Source organism: Pteronotus mesoamericanus, unplaced genomic scaffold, assembly GCF_021234165.1.
Source record: "Pteronotus mesoamericanus isolate MK-2021 breed Mesoamerican mustached bat unplaced genomic scaffold, CSHL_Meso_final contig_65, whole genome shotgun sequence".
Classification (NCBI taxonomy): Eukaryota; Metazoa; Chordata; class Mammalia; order Chiroptera; family Mormoopidae; genus Pteronotus; species Pteronotus mesoamericanus.
Window position 1 is genome coordinate 6,985,799 of NW_026555228.1, and position 21,656 is coordinate 7,007,454.

Consider the following 21,656-nt stretch of genomic DNA (forward strand, 5'->3'; position numbering starts at 1 on the left):
GTCACAGAGGAGAAGGGGTGGAGAAAAAACTTGATTATACCCCTTGCTGAATGAAGTGCTCAGTTCTGAAGTGCTCTTGGCCTTGGCATCTCTTTCCTATCTTTTCTGGTTGATTAATTATGCCTAGCTTAAGTATTACTGAACTGAGGTGACAGAGGGCATTAGCTTCCAGTTTGCAAATGCCCAGCCCCTTGTGTATTTTCTAGAAATGGGCAGATAAGACTGGAATACCTGCCACAGACTTGTAAGAAGTACTAAGTTTATTCACAGCCTCAATTTCCACTTACGTTTGAGAAACCTTGAATGATTTAGGAAGACCAAAGTGATAAGCTCCCCCTGGTTTCTTCTGATAAGTTTACTGTGATTTTTCAGTCCGTTCTTACTTACTCTGTGGGGTCCATCTACCCAGAAAAAGTCTTTTAATGTAGTTTGTTCAGTTACTGGCACCTTTAGTATTCAAGAAATGTTCTAATATGAACCATTGAGAATAAGTCAAGTGATTCAGGAAGCCTGACTTACTGCTTACTTGGGATGAACTTGACAAAACCTCAAACCAGAAAATATTTCCAAAATTAAAGTGGGGCAGGGGAGGGAAGGAAAATGCAGTGGGCAAGGGGTTGTCCAAGGACATGAAATACTCCTTCAACATAGGGGAAAGTCTAGAAATCCCTGAGAGAAAGATGAGAATATTATTTAGAAACAGTGAGGTAAATATCAGAGAAAATAGCTAGAAAAGTTAAGGGTTGTAGAGAGGATGTGAAGATTACTGAATTTTTTCATTAAAGACCTTTGGCAACTGTTGGCTTTTTAGACTTTGTACATAGTATTATTTTAATAAAAATACAAATTTAAGGCCTAACCAATAAAATGTATTATTTATGCCTTCCACTAGTTCACAATATACCTGCTGTTTTCAGAAGCAATAAATACAACCTTCTCCTGAAATGACAGCACAGAAAGAAATCCTAGGGCATAACAGCCACGGAGATCCTCCGATTAAAACATACTAGCATGGAAACCAATGGAGAAGGTAAAGAACATGTTAGAGAAAAGATGGGGAAGCAGGTAGAAGTAACTTTCCAACTCTAATGATGCACTGAACGTCAGTGAAAAGAGAAAAGCAGAGTGAGAACAGATAGGAGAGTTGCCACTCTCTCTGCCTGGCTTAGGAGGCCTCATCTGGGGTTGCCCTTCACACGGTCAAAGAACATCCAGGCAAGGCACAAGCTGGTGGGATCCAAACACTCAAGAAGGGGAAGGTTCGAGAAAATAGAGAACACAGTGCATTTCTGGCCCAGCCTGGCCCAACCAGCTGCCTTGCAGATTTATCGGGCAATTCTACAAGCTCTAAAGGTGACAATACGATGGCCTCAAGGGCTATAAGCAACCTGATTGAACAACAAAATTAAGAAAAACATCTTTGTTCCTGGCATTCCTTCCACAAAAATCCTGAAAGACAGGAGAATATCACAGTTTCAAAACATATCTTTCCTCATTATTCAGGTGGTGAAAGAAAAGAACCTCAAATATGCTTAAGTTTAATACCAGCATTTCCAAAATCCCCTAGATCTTGCATCTAAGAAAAAAAAAAAGTCTGTTGCACTGCAAAAGGATTGCCTGAGCCGGCCCAAATAAACACTGGCTGTTGTCTGATCTCCACTACAGATATGACCTTTCTTGGAGCCAGTTATATAGCATAAGAAAAAATGAAAAAGAATCAATGAGTAACCAATATGGGCGGTGATAAAGCTTTAAGAGATGTAAAAGTACTACATAAGGATAAGTATGAACTAATTAACCTTTACCAAAGTTTCCGCAGCCCACAATAAAAGTGTAATGGGTTCAAGACTTCATGAGTGCCAGGCACCTTAAACAACAAAGTCTAGGGAAGTCAGGTTCTCTTATCACAGATGAAATTCTCCAATGGCAGTGAGTGAAGGAGCATAAGCCTTCTGACAGAGCCCCGTCAAGGCCAGCTCCCCTTACGGCCCTTGCCTTCAGACAGTTCATTCGGGGGCACTAGTGGAGCCTACCCAGAGCCGACCATTTCCAGTCTCTCAGGCAACACACAGTGATTCTCTCCAACTTTATAGTATATCTCTTTACAAAGATTCCACAAATCATTCCTTTCTTACTGTCCATTAGCTTTCTCTGTTCGTTTTTATAGCCTGGTTCTAATTTTGATTCTCTGAGTCATAATCAACTTGAGCGTAAAGTATAAACCAATTTTATATCGAAATTATGTTAAATGATACTGTGTCACATTGCCAGCTACAGCAGCCTCCCATGGCTGCAAAACAAATCTAAACTCTCCCACATGGCACTCAGGTTCCACCTCACTCAGGAACTGTCTAGCTACGCTCTCCCCATGCATTCCTTTGGTTTTTTTCAATTTATCTTTTTATTATTTTTTTCCAATTACTATTTATATTCAATATTATTGTATAGTAGTTTCAGGTGTACAACATAGTGGTAAGACAATCATACTCTTTACAAAGTGTCCCCCCTCATAGTTCCAGTAACCACCTGACACCCCCCACATATTCTAACCTGTGGTTTCTATCTCAGCCAACCAAGGTCATTGCCGATGGGCCCTCTGCTCCCCTCCCCACAACCTCACTCTATATACGTATTGTCTCTCCACTAGTTTTCTTAGATGCTTTTCCCCTACCATTCTGCAAGGGCTCATGTATTAGGGGCGCCCTCCAGTTCTTATTGTCCCAAAATTAATACCATTGTTAAGCTCACCCTACCAAATAAATAAGCTATAGTCTGTTCACTCATTTGCAGTTAGTCCTTCTGGTAGGTTAAATAATGGGCCCTCAAAGATGTCCAAGTCCTAGTCCCAAGGATCTGTGAATATGTTACCTTATAGAGCAAAAGGGACTTTGCAGATGTGATTAAATTACAGCTCTTGAGATGGGATGGATTATCCTGGGTTATCTGGGTGGGTTCAATGTCACCACAGGGTCTTTATAAGAGGGAGGCAAGAAAGTCACAGTTAGAAGTAAAGATGTGACAATGAAGTGGAGGTGACAGAGAGAGAGACTGGAAGATGCTACACTGCTGGTCTTGAAGATGGAGGAAGGGCCCATGAGCCAAGGAATGCAGGCAGCCTCTAGAAGCTGGAAAAGGCAAGGAAAAGGCAAGGAAATCCAGGTTCTCCCCTGGAGCCTCCAGAAGGAACACAGCCTTGTCAACCACTTTATATATTTTTCAGCTTCAGGATTATAAAATTTTGTTAATTGTTTTAAGCCACTAAGTTTGTGGTAATTTGTTACAGGAAATGGATACAGTCCTTTATATACAACTTTAACCTCCTCCATCCTTTCATCTATATACCTTCTCTCATAAACTAAAGTGTAGACTCATCTTCTTGTATGTCTCCACCAGAGTTCAGCACAATCTCACATTCTGATCAAGTGCTCCATGATGAAATCTCCCTGGATTTTTATCAAAAACTAACAGAGGAAACTGAGGGACTTGGTCAGTGGGCTTAAGAGTAGTGGAAGGGTGTCCAAGATGCCACGGAAGGTCCCGAGCTGCCAGCGAGTCACTTCAGCAGACAGGAACCGGAGAGCCCAAGCCCCCTTCTCACCTGATGCAGGGCTGTTACTTCCATTTCTGTCTTCCCAAGCTGCAGCACTGAGGAGCAGCGTGAGGATGGAATCTCTGATGGTGAATGCACTGAGCAGCGATACACACACACATACACACACACACACACACACACACTCACACTCACACTCACAGACTCCAGTCTTTTAAACTTAGTTTTTTCCACCAGTAAAAGAAGGGTCTACGTTACTTCCATCAGGAAAAGAATGTTCTTATACCTTCAGGTGTGACCATAACATTTCAGTCTAAGTCCTGCCTCTGGGCCTCACACTAACACTGACCACGTCTCCTCACAGAAGCCCTCCCCCTGGGAGGGGCAGGTGGCATGGTGTCTGAGGGTGCAGGCTGGGCCTGGACCTGAATCCCAGATCTACTAATTTCCAGTGATGTGACCTCGAAGAGGTCCTTGAATGTCCCTATAGAAGGGTGCTGTGAGGATTTCTCAAGCTAATAGATCAGGTGTTGGGGCAGCACTGAGTCCACAGTAAAAATCAGCCTTCAGTAAGAGTGGGCTGTGATGAAGAGGCTTCTGGGAACTCAACCCCCACGGCGGCACAGGCAGGCCTCCAACCCAGTGAGTCTCACGACCCAGGCAAAGGCCGAACATGGAAAAGAAGGCAAGCTCTGTCGCAGGGCACGGGGAAGGCAGGCAAGGGGAAGGGTGCCACCTTTTAGGGGCAGCTGCACTCTAGTGAGCATCTCTCCTGAACCTCAGGATCAAAGACAACACGAATCCATGGGTAGCATTTCACACCCATTGGTTTCGCAGGGCCTAGATACTGACGCTGCACCCTTTTCCCAAAGGCTCTTCTCCAGGCACCGCCTGCTGTGGACTTGGTGTTGAATAACATAGCTATGCAGGCCTGTGGTGGCCTGGGCTTCTACAATAAGTTACTCTTGGCTCTCCTAGGAAAAACTGAAGTCTGTCCAAAGATCACGCAATTGAACAGTGAGGTGTTAAATAACCTTTGCCTCTCCATTTTTCCATTACCAACCTTGCCCCTGTCATTTTTCCCCTCCTCTGGTTTCAAAACGCACTCTTTTGTTGAACACACCCTGTATTTATCACCCGTCTCCATATATTTTTAGTTAATGTTTCATGACAATATCTATTGGTGGATTTTGTGTTTCCCACTGCAGCTTTACCCACAACCCTGAGTCTCCAGGTAAAGCGAAAAATAAGAGACAAGAGATGTGACTGGCAGAGGGGAGCAGCTGAAAATTAAAGAATAGCCACAGGTTGTTTTGCATGTTCTCTGGTGTTTACTACAAGCCTAAGTTCTGCCAACAAGCAGCATTGGGCCTGTTTTAATTAGAGGTCTTCCTTTGAAATGAGAGATTTGTAGCCTAAAACACTGTTAACTAATACTCTTCCAAACGTTTTTCTTAGAGTTAATTTTATACTTACACACATCATTATGCCATGTGTTTTATATATAACATATGTTATCTGTCATATAATATCTAGTTATTAAAGTCATATAATTATATATCACAGTTATTATGATCATATATAGTTATTAAAATCATTCAATATAGATTCAAGAAATATAACTGCCATGTTGATTTCAGCTCACAAGTAGTCATTTGAGAGAACAGATGATAGAAGATGCTATTTCAACAATTGGAGGATTTGAATATGGCCTATGATAATGGCACTGTGGTTGTTGTATAGGACAATGTCCTTGTCCTTAGGAGATGCTTAGGCTTTCTAGTGGGGAAGTGTTGGGATGTCTGTAACTAATTCTCAGATGGTTCGGGGCTGGGGTTGTCTGTCCATAGAAAGAGAAAGCAAATGTGGAAATGTTAGTGATTATTAAATCTAGGTGAAAGGTGCATTGGTGTTCATTGATTATTTTTGCAACTTTACTGTGGAGTTAAATTAAAAAAAAAATCTTAGAGGAAAAGGATATTTCTTGTTATGATCGTTCAACAAAAGCCTACTTCCTCCCAAATAAAACAAAGCATAAATATAAAAAACACCAAAAATTCTCTAAAATCTTGATTAAAATACACTATTAAAATCAGAATATTTTGGTGTAAAATTTTACAACTAAAAACAAAATGCCTATCTTTACTCAAATAAGGGCATTAATATGCAGTCAATACTGTTACATACCAAAGTCAAATAATCTGTAATGAAAGCAAAAAATAACATACACAAGATAGCAAAGATGCATGGAATGACAAATGCTCCGGGTTGGCAAGACACTTTTAAGGAGCTCTGTAAGATTTCACATCCATTCTCCAAGGTAAATAAGTCCCTAGATTTTTAGAACTAAAAAAGGTATCAGAGAGAAATAAGTCCAATAGTTCAATCCTCAATCTCTAGGTAACATAATAAAGGGTCAAAGAAAATTATATAAGCGTAGAAGGGTACAAGTGTTTAAAAGCTGTAAGTGCTTTTAAAGTTGATCTGGAATCCCAGCTTGTGAGTTGCAATCAGTATTAGATCAATGTCCCCTGGAAATGTCCTAGTTCTTTCAGGTAACTCTTTCCAAAAGAAATAAATTTAGCCTCCAATTTCAAATCCTGGCAGTTTCAAAAGTTTGAAGTATTTCCAATTGAATAAAAGTAAGTCAAGTGTGTTCACAAGTTTCTAGAATGATTAACAAAATATATTTGGTGAGGAAAAGGGTAATAAATAAAAAGCAGATATGGGAACAACAAATTAAAAAGTTGAAAAGCCCTCGGGCTAACTACTTGCTTCTGGAATTAAGCTTCCTTTTTTTATGTTTTGAAGCTCTCAAGGCTTTTATTCAAAAACTGTTTAGAATGTTTTTGGTTTGTTCAAAGGCTTTGCTTGTCTGTCTGTTATTGTTTGTCTGGGAGTACTCGATTTGGCCCAGCAGCCTGATTTCTTCAGGATCGGGTTATCTTTGGAGACCAGCTGGCTTTCGTTCAATTCCCTTTGGAACAGGGGCTATTTCTACTGAAATTAGTGAGCTTCTGGTTCAGTATTAAACAGGATTGTCTCACTGAAAAAGTGCCACTCGGCCTACATTACATCCAGGCTCTTCAGAGAGCAGGTTATTTCCTAGAACTGGCTTTTTTTTACATTGTTCAAGTACATTTGTCTCCATTTTCCCGCCACCACTTTCCCCTGCCCCACCCGCCCCCACCACCCTCCCTCAATCCTTCCCCACTTTGGCTTTGTCCATGGGTCCTTTATACATGTCCCTTGATTTGACCGTTCCCCTTCTTTTCCCCATTGCCCCCCTTCCTCCTTCCCTCTCGTTACTGTCAGTTTGTTTTTCCTTTCAGTGTTGCTGGTTATATTTTTCTTGTTTGTTTTGTTGATTAGGTTCCACTTATAGGTGAGGTCCTATGGTATTTGTCTTTCACCGCCTGATTTATTTCACTTAGCATAATACTTTCCAGGTCCACCCATGCTGTCGAGAAGGGTAGGAGCTCCTTCTTTCTTTCTGCTGCGTAGTATTCCATTGTGTAAACGTACCACCGTTTTTTGATCCACTCATTTACTGATGGGCACTTAGGTTGCTTCCAGCATTTGAATATTGTAAATTGTGCTGCTATGAACATTGGGGTGCACAGGTTCTTTTGAATTGGTGTTTTGGGATTCTTAGTGTATAATCCCAGCAGTGGAATCGCTGGGTCAAAAGGCATGGAACTGGCTTTTTAAGCCTTCAGCCTGATCCTTCCATGATCAGACTGTTCTAGAGCAAGGCTGGCTGATTTCTATCCCACAGGTTACTTGAGCTCTTGTAGACTGCTTTGGGCCCCTTGCTCTAGAGAAAAGTCTCTGAAAAATGGGATCTCAGTTATTTAATATTTTAAGACCATCCCTGCTCCAGGGACTCTAACACTTCTCGTGCACATATTTAACTAAATGGACAGATCTGACCAACAGTAATTCAGAAAATCAGTGGCCATTGTGGAGAACTTCGGAGATTCCCAAACTTCATTTTCTTAAAACTGAACCAGACAATAACAGCACTAAAATTGGCAATGCTGAGGGGAATGCCTATTTTTAATGCTGTTTTGAGGCTTCCAAATGGGACCAAGAATATGAAATTGCCTTTTTGCAAAAGAAAGTTTTAGAATTAACAGAAGTTACTGAACTTTTAAAGAGAGAAAAATGGCTTCCCCTATATTCTTTAGGGGAAAGGGGCTGTCGTGCCCTTTCCCTCTACTCCACTGTCTCAGGGTCTATCTCCGGGTACCCTATTCTATGGATACTTTGCCATAGGCTTCTTCTCCAGCATCCTCTAGCTCTTTTTCTCCAATTCCTTTACTGCAAGCTTCACCTCTGATACCATGTGGCCTTCACTACCAGCTTCCATACCCCCAGTTCACCTCTGGTGCCATCTGCCCCTGAATCCTCTCCCACTCCTTCCTCCTCAGCCTATCAGGACCTTTCAATTTAAAGTTAAGCCCTCTGGGGATCCTAACAAACCTCAAGTTTCATATGTTCCCTAGAGTTAAGACTTTCTCCTAAGGTTGAGGATCCTCATGAGTTTGCTAAGGAATTTGATATTGTTATTCAGACCTATTATCCTGGGTTTTCTGATTTATATCAGCTAATTCATGTTAGCTGGTGAAGACCATTGGATGAGAATTGCCCAGTGGGAACAGCCTGAAACAGATTTAGAGAAACAAGCCTCTAATTCTGGGGGGAGAAATTAGAGAACTCGCTAGAGAACACAAAGCAATTCCTAAGGCTTTTCCAAACCCTATTGACTGTAGCAAAACTCAGACTTGCTCACAAGTCTGACGAATCTGTTCATGACTATTATAATCGACTAAAGGTCATTTTAAAGGAAAATTCTGGCCTTCCTTCAGACGTTGATTTTACTCAGGTAACCTTTAACTTCACTGTTTGTTAGTGGGCTGGATGGAGACCTTTCTCTTTTAGTTAAGAGGACTGGGAAGGAATGGGAGACCATGTCCACCCTAGATTTAGTTAATTTGGCTAAATCACCTTGCTCATACACTAGATGGGCCGCCTAGAGCTGACGCTGCCATGATTTTTAACTTTTAGCCCTGGCAAATGAAAGCCCCTATACCAAAGCAAAAGACTCCCAGTTTCCACCGTTTTTGCAAAGAGCCAGGATGTTGGAAAAGGGATTATCACAAGTTTAACTGCTTTAGTTGCCCTCAGCCTTGTAATCAGTCTTCTAGCCAGCCTTCCAAGGGCCTCTTAATCCTCAGTGATGGGGCTCCAAGGAACTACAGGAGCTTTCCAATCCTCCCTCTTAATCCGTTTGGGTCGGCTTGAAGAAACTTTTCTTCAAATTGATCATGAATCTCTCTTAGGACAAAACTTCTGTATGTTTTACTAAAAATTGACAGTCCTGACCCAATTTTATAGGAAGAATGGGAGAACATACCCTTTAAAGCCTTAAAGAAGATTTTAATAAACCCACCTGCTCTTGGACATCTCAACTATCAGATCCCCCTTTTCCTTTTGGTATATGAAAAGAAAGGGAATGCCCTTGGGATATTCACCCAAAAGACATGGGGACCACCAGAGACCCCTAGGATACTGTAGTTGGCAGCCGGACCCTGGATATCCCCTTTGTCTTAGAGCCACTACTGCCACTAAGGACATGGTTGCGGGACCCCCTCTAACCATCTTCTTACCCCATGCAGGAGAAACCCTCCTGAGTCCTCGCCATACCCAGCATGTTTTGGTTAGTCACCTTACTTCCTATGAAATCCTTCTACTAACTTCTCTTCATGCAACTCTTTTGCATCGTAATAACATTAATCCAGCTACTCTTCTCCCTTCTGAGACCAATGAAGCCCCTCATAATTGCTTGGCGCTGACAGATCACCTCCTGAGTCCTTGCCATGATGATTTGCAGAAGACTCCTCTGGGTTAAACTGTTTCCTCATGGTTTCCAGATGATTCGTGTTTTAGAAATAAAATTGGAAAGTACTGTACTGATTATGCAATTGAAGTCACTGAGGCATTTTTACCTTTGACTACTTCAACCCAGCAGGCCGAATTGTATGCTTTCATTCAGGCTTGCATTTTAGCCAAGGGCAAAGCTGCCAGCATTTCTACTGAAGTCCATATGCTTTTGGAGTAGCTCATGACTTTGGAATGCTATGGAAGCTATGTGGCTTTCTTACTTCCAATGGAAATAAAACGAAAAATGGCCCTTGCGTTCAGGAATTATTAGATGCCTATACTTTTACATGATGCTTTAGCTATATTAAGATGCTGGGGTGGGGCACTTTAAACTTGACTCTCCGGAAGCTAAAGGAAATCACCTTGCTGATGCTTCTGCAAGGAATGCTGCCCTCAAAGGCATCGGCAGCACTCAAACCCCTAACATGGTCCAAAGGGATATTTCCACAGCTGATAATGTAGAAAAAAATGGCTAGAGAAGCCCAACAATTGGTTTCAGAAGAAAAAACAAACATGATTGGAAATCCAATCATTGCTGGTTTGACACCAATTGAAGTTTGAAACTTCAGAGACTCTGAAGTTTCCACTCATAACTACTGTATATGTATGAAACTATTGGTCCACTGACAAAATGATAGCATTTATGCATCAATATTGGTGGGAAAATATTAATAAGGCTGTGAAAAGTGCCTGCGTTACTTGATCTACCTGTCAAACATACAACCCGGGGAAGCCTTTCTGCACAGCCCCTGAACATTTTTAATTGCCTAATGGACCATTTGAGGTGTGACAAATAGATTCATATGGCCTCTCTCCCTCCCCCCATCTCACGGATAGAAATGTTTTAGTCATGGTCTATGTTTTTTCACTAGACTGAAACTTTCCCCTGTAGACAGGTTACTGCCTCCTGGTGGCTAAAGTCGTTAGAGAAGATTATCCTCACCTGGGGAATTCCTCTTGCACAGTTCCTCTTGACCTAGGAACCCACTGTATGGGTCAGGTGCTTCAACAAGTCTGTACCGGTTGGCCAGTTTTACAACACCCTTAATTATGAGGTTCATGCGGTCTTAAGGTTGGATTTCAAAAACCATTAATAATTACCTTTAAATGCCAAACGAAAGGAAAATTTCATCATCAGGGTGGCGTGTCCACCTGTACAGACTATAAAAGTTGCATGATCTGCTCAGCTCTCCATACTCCTATTTTATTCTCCCAGCTGCCTTGCTGTTCAGCGACCAGGTAAGTGCGCTTTCAGTGCTACCTGGACCTCTTTCTGTTTCCTTTCAGAATGCCGTGAAAGATAATGGACTAGCGAGAAAGGGGGTTCATGCTACCGAAAGTACTACCAGTAACTTAGAGACTAGAAGCTGTAGTTAGATTTCTTTAACACCCCAGGCTACAGAGTGCGGACCAGATGCATAAAAAGTGAAAAATCTCAAAATTACTAATTAAGGAGTTTGGCTTCAGGACTATCTCCTAATAGATGTACTCTAAGGACAGACATTTAACATACTGTCTAAGATTCTTTTTAAAACATGTTTGCAGACACTGGTGCGGTTCCCACAGTCCCCACTCCCTCTCTTCTCCTCCTTCCCCTCTTTTACTCGCCCCCAGTCAGTCCCCACTCCTCAGGCTTTTCTTTACTATCTCCCACCTATGCCAAAGAAACAGCCCAATGGCACTGCACCATTTCAGCTTTTTGGTAAGTTCATTTCTTTTTCAACTTACAGGACACCAAGATAAGTGCCAAAATGTCTTCCAATGACCTGAAGACCATTTTTGAAAAATACGCAGCCAAAGAAGGTGATCCAAACCAGCTGTCGAAGGAGGAGCTGAGGCTACTGATTCAGAACGAATTCCCCACTCTTCTAAAAGTGAGTGCACAACTACAGAGCCCCCTGAACTGGGCCTCTGAGGGTGGGAGGGCAGGGGAGGAGAGGCAAGAGGAGAGGACCCAGGAAGAGGCTGAGGTTCAGGATGCTGATCAGAGCTCAGTCTGGGGCAGAACACACAGCGGCCAAGGCACAGGCGTTACTTGAGGGAAAGCACTTAATGTGTGCTTTCCATCCCTGCTGGCAGACCACATTTCACATGGCAAGCTCCTAGAAAGCAGAGAGCCAGTCTCCTCTCCCCCACAGCCTTAGCACAGAACTCTCCAGACTAGCTGTAGTAAATGGAAGCAGGGGTGGCACTTGTACCAAGGCAGGCCTGGAAGATGCACAGGTTGCCACGCAAAGACACAAAGACCTTCAGCCTGGATTCAGCACGGCCGTGCCAAGCTTTAGGAAAACAGAGGTCGGTAAATTGATGTTAGTTGGCCTCGGACGCGCTTCATCATTATAGGTAGTACCTCTCAACAAGCCCAACACTTACTTGGCAGTCTGTTAAAAAACAAAACAAAACAAAACAAAACAAAACCCCGCTTCCAGCCAACAATTGGAAGCAATCTTCAAAATAGAAGGGCTATAATTGATACATTCAACTTGGTGACTTGTTAGCTGTAACTTCAGAAGAAAGCATGTGCTTTCTAGGTTTTAACCACAAATGTCCCTTCTGCCAATATGACATGTGAAAAGGTTTCTGGTTTTAGTGGTTGAGACAATTTCTATTTTTAATACAAAAAAGAAAAGCAGCTGAATTCAATGCATTTGTAATCCAGTATCTTCTCATTTTCTTATGGTTAAAATATAAAAGAACTTTACAAACAGTTAAAGGCAAAAAAAGAAAAGAAAAAAAAAGAAAAACAGTTAAAGGCACTGGCAGAAAATAGAGACCTTTTAATTGAAAATTAAAACAAAGGTTTTGGAGAAAAAAATAAATTCTAAAACAAGATACTTAATTTTTTCCAAAAAATAGAAAAATAATATGAAGGAATATAATAAAAGAAAGAAAAAAATCTGACAGGAGAGCCTAGGCAATCTAACAAGTTTGCTTTAAAAGATAAGACTGGTAGAATTTTATAAATTTTTCTATACTTTATGTATTTCCTATAAAAAGCACACATGACTGTTGTCATTTGAATAGAGGCAGGACTACTAATGGTAAGTTTTGAAAAATCTACTTACCAAGTCATGTACCTGATTATATTTCCATAAGGATTACTAAGGTTTAGAATCTAGTGACGACTTAGGAAAATAGCATTTGATAATTATAAAACAGATACTGAACAACTAACTTACAGTTTGGTCTTGTGATTGTAGCAAAGCACCAAGTGTCTTTGTAAAAAAAATTAAGGGTTAAAACATATCTTGATGTATAGGTCTGTTGCACAACAGTATGGGACATAGTTAACACTACTGAAATGTATACTTAAAAATAGTTAAGATGCTTAATGTTATGTTATGTGTTTTTTACCACAGTTCAAAAGAAAAATTTTTTTGGAGCTGACGTAAAAACCACACTGTTATTTCAAGAGGTTTCCTAAGTACTATTTTGCCACAGTTAGACTCCTACCTGAAAGTCAGCTGTAATGGCTTTAGGATTTGGGTTTCATGGCAGAGACAAACATTCAGTCTGCTTACGACACTACAGGGGCATCAGTAGTCAAAGGGAGTCAAGGAGCCCGCACATGAGCTCATGTAACATCTCTAGCGCTGGTGCTCCGAGCGTGGCTGGGCTTGGACCAGCAACAGCAACATTGCCTGGGAACAGAATACCAATTCTCAGGCTCCACCCCAGGCCAGGCGAATCAGAAACTCTGGGAGTGGGAACACCAACCTGTATTAACGAAGGTCAGCAAAGCCATCAGATGATTCTGATGTGTGCAAAGTACGAGAACCACTGATCCAAAGTCATCCTGCCTAGCATAGAGGTGGGCTGCAGTCCAGGGTTTGGGAAAACCTAGGGTAGTTACTAGTTAAGGGGTTGGGATCTAGAGTCAAAGTTTGGACCCCAAGTCCTCTACTTACCAGCTGTGGGCCCCAGAGTAAGTCAGCAGCTGTCTCAGACCCTCAGTTTCCTCATCTGTAAAGTGGGTCTTCCCCACAGGGTAGTTGGGAGGATTGCACGAACTACCAGAAGCCCTTCGCACAGTGCCAGCCAGCACTGTGTCTCAGTTATATGCCAGCCCAGCTCTGGGGGCAGACACAAAGCCAGCTCCCAGGACACCGTGAGGCAGCGGTCCTCAACTGTTGGTGGGCTGTGGGTCCCTCAGAAGTCCAGTGAAGCCCTCACACCCCTCAAAAGAATGGTTTTAGAGGCATAAAGGAAAATACCTAAGATTACTAGAAAACTAATAATATTGAAATACACATTATCAATATTAAAATAACAAATGCATGTTATAGAAAATAAAAATGGTAGCCTGTTCTGTGACATGAATCAACATTAGAGCTAAAGTTGGCTTTTCCACCTCTAACTATCAGTAGCATGTGCTCAAAAGCTCAGCCGCCTTCTTAGAATGCAGACACAGTGCCTCTAATTTCGGAGAATGTGTAGCAGTACATAACTGATTCATTTTCTCTCCTCTCCCCATCCCATCCTTTTTTGTCTAACACCAGGGCCCAAACACCCTAGAGGACCTCTTTAAAGAACTGGACAAGAATGGAGACGGAGAAGTTAGCTTCGAGGAATTCCAGGAGTTGCTGAAAAAGATATCCCAGTGAAAGAAAAAGCAAAAGGATATCATTCTGCTCACCCAGAAAAGAGCACCTGGGAAGGGGCCATATTCTACATGGAGTCCCCAATGTCTCTGTTTAAGCCTTTCCAATGATAATGATCTGGCAGTGATAGCCAATTATTGCTAATAAAGAAATTCTTAGACATGCCTCCCCTTGTAAATTACGGACCTTCATAGTTTAATAGATTTGAAAAGAACCTTAGTCTGACGCATCTACTTTTATAGATTAAAAAAAAAAAAAAGTTCCATGATCTTGACCAACACTACAAAGGTGATGCCAGAGACACGGAAAGAATTCTGATGTGAGAAACCAACTTCCTCACCCCTCTCTTGCTCTCCCTTCCTGACTGCTTAGTACTCACATCATTTCCCATTTCAACTCTAGTCAATAGCTAGTGAGAAACAGACTTCAAAGAACAGACACTTGTCTTTAAAGTCATCTCCCAGCACTCACCATGCTTTTTGAATCACTGACCCTCTCAGGGAGTAGAAGGAATACAGGACTAACACTCAGTTCTGCTCTATCACTAAGGGAGTAGCCTCGGTTCTGGTATGTGATGTGTAAAATAAAAGCGACAGGAAACACAGGCCTTTCCCAGCTCTGGCATCCTATGCTGCTGGGACACTGGGTATCTGAGAGACAGCTTGTCCTCAAGTTCCCCTTGCTGGGTCCAGCTGGGACGGGGGGTACGGGAGGAGTGTGGGAGAAGCATTTAACTGGGGTGGGGGGAGAAAACTGACTTCTAACTCTTCCATCTACAAACAAAGGAGATTTTTATACACAGCAAGGGAATGTTTAAATACAATCTGGATCATTCTAATTCAACACACACACATTCTCATGGCATCAAAAGCCTTAAACCTTTCTAATGACTAATTATGTTCCACTGTAGGGATACGCCATAATAGTCTTAACTATTTCCCCATTGTGGGGCATTTAGATTATTGCCATTTCTGATTTTTCTAAATAATGTCATAATGAGTACCTGTTCATATCTCTGTCAACAAATCAGATTTCCCTAGGAGAATTTCTGGGAAGTAAATATCTGAGTCAGAGGGTATGAATATTTTTATGCTTTGTGAAACAGACCACCTAACTGATTTTCCAAAAGGTTGCATTGATTCTTATATCTACAAACAGGCAGGGGAACGACAGCTCCATTCCCCAGACAGCATTAGCTGGTCTCATTTTCACAACTTTATTAGTCACAATAATACATATCTTTTATTCGTTTCTGGTTTTAATAGGAACCTCCTACTATTTCCCAATGAGTTTTCTGTTAGCTACTGGTTTGTAAAAGATATTCTTTTTCATTTAAGAAGTGCACTTTTCAGCCCTGGTCGGGAAGCTCATTTGGTTAGAGCATCATCCTGATACACCAATGCTATGGGTTTGATCTCCAGTCAGGGCACATGCAAGAAACAACCAATGAATGAATGCATCAATAAGTGGAACAACAAATCAATGTCTGTCTGTCTCTCTCTCTGCCCTCTTCCCTTATTCTCTCTCTCTCTAAAATCAATAAATAAAAATTTAAAAAAAGAAGTACCCTTTTCTTCTCAGTTTGTTATGAGATTGTGAGCACCAAGGTTTAGATACTGTCGTCCCCCTATTGAGCATCTGTGGCGATGTGATGGTTCTCCCTTTTGTTTGATCAATTTAATTCCTCAGATACACTATCCAGTCATGATTGATTAATCCTTAATGCTTTGAAATTGGGTACTGTAATATTTTATTTAAGGTTTTTACATCTTTACTAATAACCAACATTATTAGTTTGGGGTTTTACGTTTGGTTGCATGTGGTTTGTTGAATTCTAATATCTAGGTCATGCTGGCTTCCCATTTTAGCCTATGTTCTAATCTCAATCAGCCACTTGCAGAGTAAATATACATGATCTCTTTCAACTCCAACATATACGAAACACCTACTATGGGCATAGCATTATAAAAGATGACTAGAGAAATCCATTTGCACGCCTCTCAGATCCTAAGTCAGTAAGTCTGGGATCGGGCCAGGGAAAGGCTAATGGAAGAGGTGGTATTTCAACTGGGATTTGTAGAAGAACCTTGAAGGGAAGTTGTAGGGAGGGGGAAGCCCAGCCATTCCAAAGGAGAGAAGACATCCCAAATAAACACTTCATGGCCAAGTGCAAGGCAGTCCAGGGAACATACGCACTCCATTCTGGGTGTAAAGCCAGCTATGACAAATAAAGAGGGCACATTGACTTCAGATCATGAGAGTCTTTGGTTGCCATGCTAAACAAAGGTCTACCCAGGCATTTATATCAGGTGCAATACCCCGGCCGCTATATCAAGTGGTTATTGACATTTAAATAAACTAAAATTAAATAAAATTTAAAATTCAGTTCATCAGCCACCCTAGCTACACTTCGAGTGCTTCATAGCCCCATGTGGCTAGTGATTACCATACTGGATGGCACAGGTACAGAACATCCTACCATGGCAGAAAGTTCTTGCTGACAATGCTAGTAGCATTAATGAGAGTGTGCTCATGTACTACCCACATATTTAGTTACATGTTTCACCAGTCTATGTTTTTTTAAAGATTTTATTTATTTATTTTTAGAGAGAGGGGAAGGGACGGAGAGAGGGGGAGAAACATCAATGTGTGTGAGATACATCAATAGGTTGCCTCTTGCAGGCCCCCAACTGGGGACCCAGCCCACAACCCAGGCATGTGCCCTGACTGGGAATCAAACCAGCGACCCTTTGGTTCACAGGCCAGCACCCAATCCACTGAGCCACACCAGCCAGGGCTTACCAGTCTACATTTTGTGTCACCAACTAAACTGCAAGCAGAGTTGTGGCAGCAGGTCATTTGTAATACATTATGTTTAGAACTGCACTTAAGTGGATGAGCTCCAAATGCACAGTGACTTTTTTCTTTTTAATAATCCCTTTCCACCAGCATCCAGTTATTTCTAATGCAAAAAGGAAATCTTTCAAGGGATTGAAATATCTATTCCTAAGGCATTTCCTATTGAGCTCAAGGTATAAAAGCTTTAAAATACATTAGCTTTGAAGTACTCATTTAGTTATTCACTTTTTGTTAAAATTATGGACTACCCTGTGATTCTGTATTTTTATGGACTACCCTGTGATATGTATTGTATACTAATACATATCATAATAATATTGTATACTAATGAGGCTTACTGCTAGTCCTGCTGTTACTTTTCAAAAAGTAGACTCAGGTAAGGGGTGTGGGCGGGGGGGAGACGGGGCAGGAGGAGTCTGGTGGAAAAGGTGCCCTAGCCATTAGACAGTGGCCATTGGAAGAATTTTTCTTTCTCCCGATAGAGATCAGCTACTATGGCCGACAGCCTGATGTCAACTCTGAACCTATCATACCCACAGAGATAGAATTAAATGACTATTGGGATCCCAGACTGGTCCATAAAAGGTTATTTTACCCATAGCATAGCTGTCTTCTTGACAGCTGCTTTTATGGGAAAAGTTCCTTAGCCCAAACTAAGCTCTGAATGATTTCTATATGGTTGTGTGGTTAGTTGGGAGATGTTTACTACAATGTTCTAAATGCAAAGCAGTCTTCAAAGTAATAAAAGTTGCCTCAAAAGTTACTCTAAGTAGCTGTACAGGTTTTTTCTCAACTCTTTTTAATTTGCTTTTCATGTGAAGCTGTTGAAAAATAACATGAAAAAAGAAAATATTTCAAACAGGGCTTCAACTAACAGTAGGAAAATAATGCATTAATTATGCTTAATGAATAACACAAATTACCCTTTGCCTGAGTTGACTTTTAATCATTTGTGACTATTTCACAAATCCGTTGTGTCAGATGTAAAATTAATTTTGACTTTGAAAATCCCTGAATCAAAATGGTATAAAAGAAGTCATACGTATGATAAATAACTAAAGGTGAAATAATATCAAATACCGCAATCTCAAATTTCCACTTGCATCTGCTTAAAATACTCTGAATTTCTCACTTTTCCTTACCAATACCACCATCCAAGTGTGCTATGTGTGAGTTCATGTGTCTGAAGGTGGAACATAGCTTCTGTTTTCAGGATGCTATATCTTATGTAAGTTCAGATTTTTAAAGTTACTGTTTTCAATAAACAGAAAAGAAATGCTAAAAATTAAGCATATCCACATACCTAAACATTAAATTGAGATTCTTTTCCTATATTTTCAAAAACCAAAGATATTCTAATATAAAGCCCCACAATGCCGTGAACTATCCTCTACTTGAACTGGAGAGGTCTCAAGCCAAATTCAAGGTCAAAGGTGTCAGCAGCAGCCATGTGATTGATACAGAATCAGAATGCAAGTCAGCTACAGCTGTGTTCCTAGTTAGCATTATCTAGAAGGCAGGTAAAGCAACTTTGAGACAGGCCAAAGAAAATCAAACTTGCTGTAGAACCCTAAATTTCTGCAAAGTCCCCGAGACTTTTCTTTCACCTTGTAGATTAAGCAGAGAAATGACACAATAAAATACAGTTTGCTCACTCTCTCCTGGTACTCTCAGACTCAGAAAGAGTTTCGCTTCATTCTTAAAGGAAAATCTCTTACTCCTTTTATGTGTATAAGAGACACCTCCTCTTAGATATCTGTCCTGGATGCCAGAGTCTCTAATGATTTCATAAGCAACTATAAGGCTAATCATGCATGCCAAAGCCGGGTCACAATGGCCCATGAAGGGGATCAGAATTTAACATCCCAAAATATGTCTCTTTGACATAAGGATTAGTTTAAGCTGATTACTTTAAAGAAACAGCAGGCACAAAAGCTCTGAAAATTGAGTAAAAGTTATCCTTTTGTAAGAGACACTTACATTTATCTATTTCTAAGGGAAATATCTATTTGTAAGGGTGTCTCCCTCTTTGTACCAGGAATAGGAGGTGACTCTAAATCTCTAGAAACTCTTATCAAAGGAGAAGGAGGGGGACTTAAATCTGCATAACAACCTTATCCTTGTTTTCTTCTTTTCTCATCACCTCCCATAACTGATTCCTCCACCTCTCAACAACTTCTTTTGTCTTTAGCTGGAGATGGTATTTAAGGTCATAGCCTGGGCCATTTCAGGGAGTTACACCGTTTTCCTGGGTCTCTCCCCTGTGCACAGGAGGTATCCATGCCACTAAACTTTGTTTTTCTCCTGGTAATCTGTCTTTGATTACAGGGAGGGGTCTCAGCCAAAAATTTAGAAGAACAGAGGAAAAATCATTTTTCCTCTACCATACCCATGAAACAGACTTCAGTAGCAAATACACCTAAAAGAAGCTCCTGGTTTCCAAATTATTAACTTTTTTTTTTTTTTTTAGCTGGAAGGACCAGAATGGCCATTACGCACTGTCAGTCATTGTTACTTGCTCAAGTTTAAGTTATTCCCTAGGCTTCCTGGTGTTTGCTGCCTGGTGATTCTATCACCTTGGTCTTTTTCTTTAATAAGGCTTTTCACCATCATCACAAATGCTGGCTCTTAAGGCTATTTTTCTCCAACAAACTGATTGCAGGCCATAAAGACTTTCAGTAGCAATTAGGTTTTATTGTTCTCATCTCACTTATGAGTGTAGAAGCTTTCAAAATGTAAAACACACATATCCTCTGACTTAGCAATTCCCCTCCTAGGAATTCATCCCTAGGAGTGTGTTTGTGTGGGTACAAGGACATATGTATATGGGTACTAATTTTCAGCATGATTTAAAATAGCAAAATAATGGACACAACCTAAAAATTCATCAGTACTAGACAGGTTAAATAAAGAACGATGCAGACCAGTATGACAAGCATATGGAAGCACAGGGGTGTATTGATGTGGAGTGATCAGTACAAAAGGCAAGAGTGTTTCAAGCATGCTAGCATATGTATTTGTTAAAAAGGAAACACATATCCATATACGCGTATGGGTACGTGGGTATACACAACCAGTAAAGGACAGTCATCAAAGTATGTTGCCAAAGCTAAGTAACAGTGGCACCTACTGGTAAAATCATTTCCTATCCCAAAGTCTTATTGTGAAAAAGAAAACCCATGATTTGCCTATATAGCTACTTCAGCCATTACTCAGAAAATATGTTTATATTAAAGCCTTATAAGGAACTCTTCATTAGTATTAGGTCTTCTGAGCATAAGACTTACGAGTACCATCTGGCTGGGAAGTTATGGTTCATTATGGTCTGAACTGTGAGCTCTAAAAGGAGTAAAGAGTATCTCTACATCCTTCCACAGAATGATCTCAAGCATGTTAAATTAAAAAAACAAGGCAAAAAAATATGCAGAATATGCTATCACTTATTGAAGAAGGGGAGGGGGCTACAAGTAAACATAAATGTTTACTTATATTTTAAAAATGGAAAGATAACCTCCCTCCAAAAATAAGAATTAATGGCTGCCATGAGGGAAGGGAGGGAGTAGGCTGGAAGGGAGAGAAATATAAGTGGATCTCTGTAAATCAGTGGTTGTCAATAGGAGCTATTCTGCCTATGCCCCCAGGGGATGCTTGGCAATGTCTGGAAGCATTTTTTTTAGTGTCACAATTGGCTGCTGGAAGATTTGTACTATTAACATCTAGTAGGTAGGAGCCAAGGAGGCTACCGAACATCCTACAGTGCACAGGACAGTCCCCACCCCAAGAATTAGCCACTCCAAAATGTCAACAGTGAAAATGATATATCTAATAAGAAACTTATTTCTAGAATATGTAAAGAACACTTACAATTTAATAATTAAAAGACAAATAACCTGATTTAAAAATGGGCAAGGGGTCTGAATAGACATTTCTCCAAAGATGATATAGAAATGGTCAATAAGCACATGAAAAGATGCTCAATATCCTAAACCATCAAGGAAATTCAAATCAAAGCCACAGTGAGATACAACTTTATGTCCTCGAGGATGGCTACAGTAAAAAAAGACAGACAATAACAAGTGTTAAGGATGTGGAGAAATTGAAGCCCTCATCCACTGCTGGCGGGAATGTAAAATGTTGCAGCCACTTTTGAAAACAGTCTGGCAATTCCTCAAAAAATTAAATGTACAGTCACCATATATCCACAATTCCACTCCTGGGTATATATACCCACGTGAAATTAAAGCACATGTTCACACAATAACTTGTACACAATATTCATAGCAGCATTACTCATAATAGTCAAAAAGTGAAAACAATCCAAATGTCCATCAATGAATGAGTTTATGAATAAAATGGAGTAGGCCTATATAATGGAATATTATTCATCAATAAAAAGAAAAAAAATACAGATAGATGCTATAACATAGACAGATCTAGACATCTTACGCTAAATGAAAAAAGCCACTCACAAAAGGCCACATATTCTATGAATCTATATGAAATGTCCAGAATAGGCAAACTTGTAGACACAGAAAACAGATTAGTGGTTGCCTAGGGCTGGAGTGTAGAAGGGGGAATATGAGGCTTGGAGATATCAACTAAGGTGTGTGGAGTTTCTTTCAGGGAAAGGAAAATAGTCCCAAATCTATTGAGATGATGGTTGCACAGATCTGTGAATATGCTAAAAGCCACTGAATCAT

The 21,656-nt window shown here is 40.7% G+C and overlaps 2 protein-coding genes across 3 annotated transcripts in view; one reads left to right on the plus strand and one right to left on the minus strand.

Annotated features, from left to right (window-relative positions):
- The window catches only part of CTPS2 (CTP synthase 2), a 97,278-nt gene that overhangs the window by 38,892 nt on the left and 36,730 nt on the right, over positions 1 to 21,656 (minus strand). The gene's annotated exons all lie outside the window — the stretch shown is intronic.
- On the plus strand, positions 11,242 to 14,100 carry S100G (S100 calcium binding protein G). The gene is made up of 2 exons (XM_054581095.1): positions 11,242 to 11,370; positions 13,996 to 14,100. The coding sequence occupies exons 1-2, from the start codon at positions 11,248 to 11,250 to the stop codon at positions 14,098 to 14,100; spliced, it is 228 nt and encodes a 75-aa protein (XP_054437070.1). The 5' UTR covers positions 11,242 to 11,247.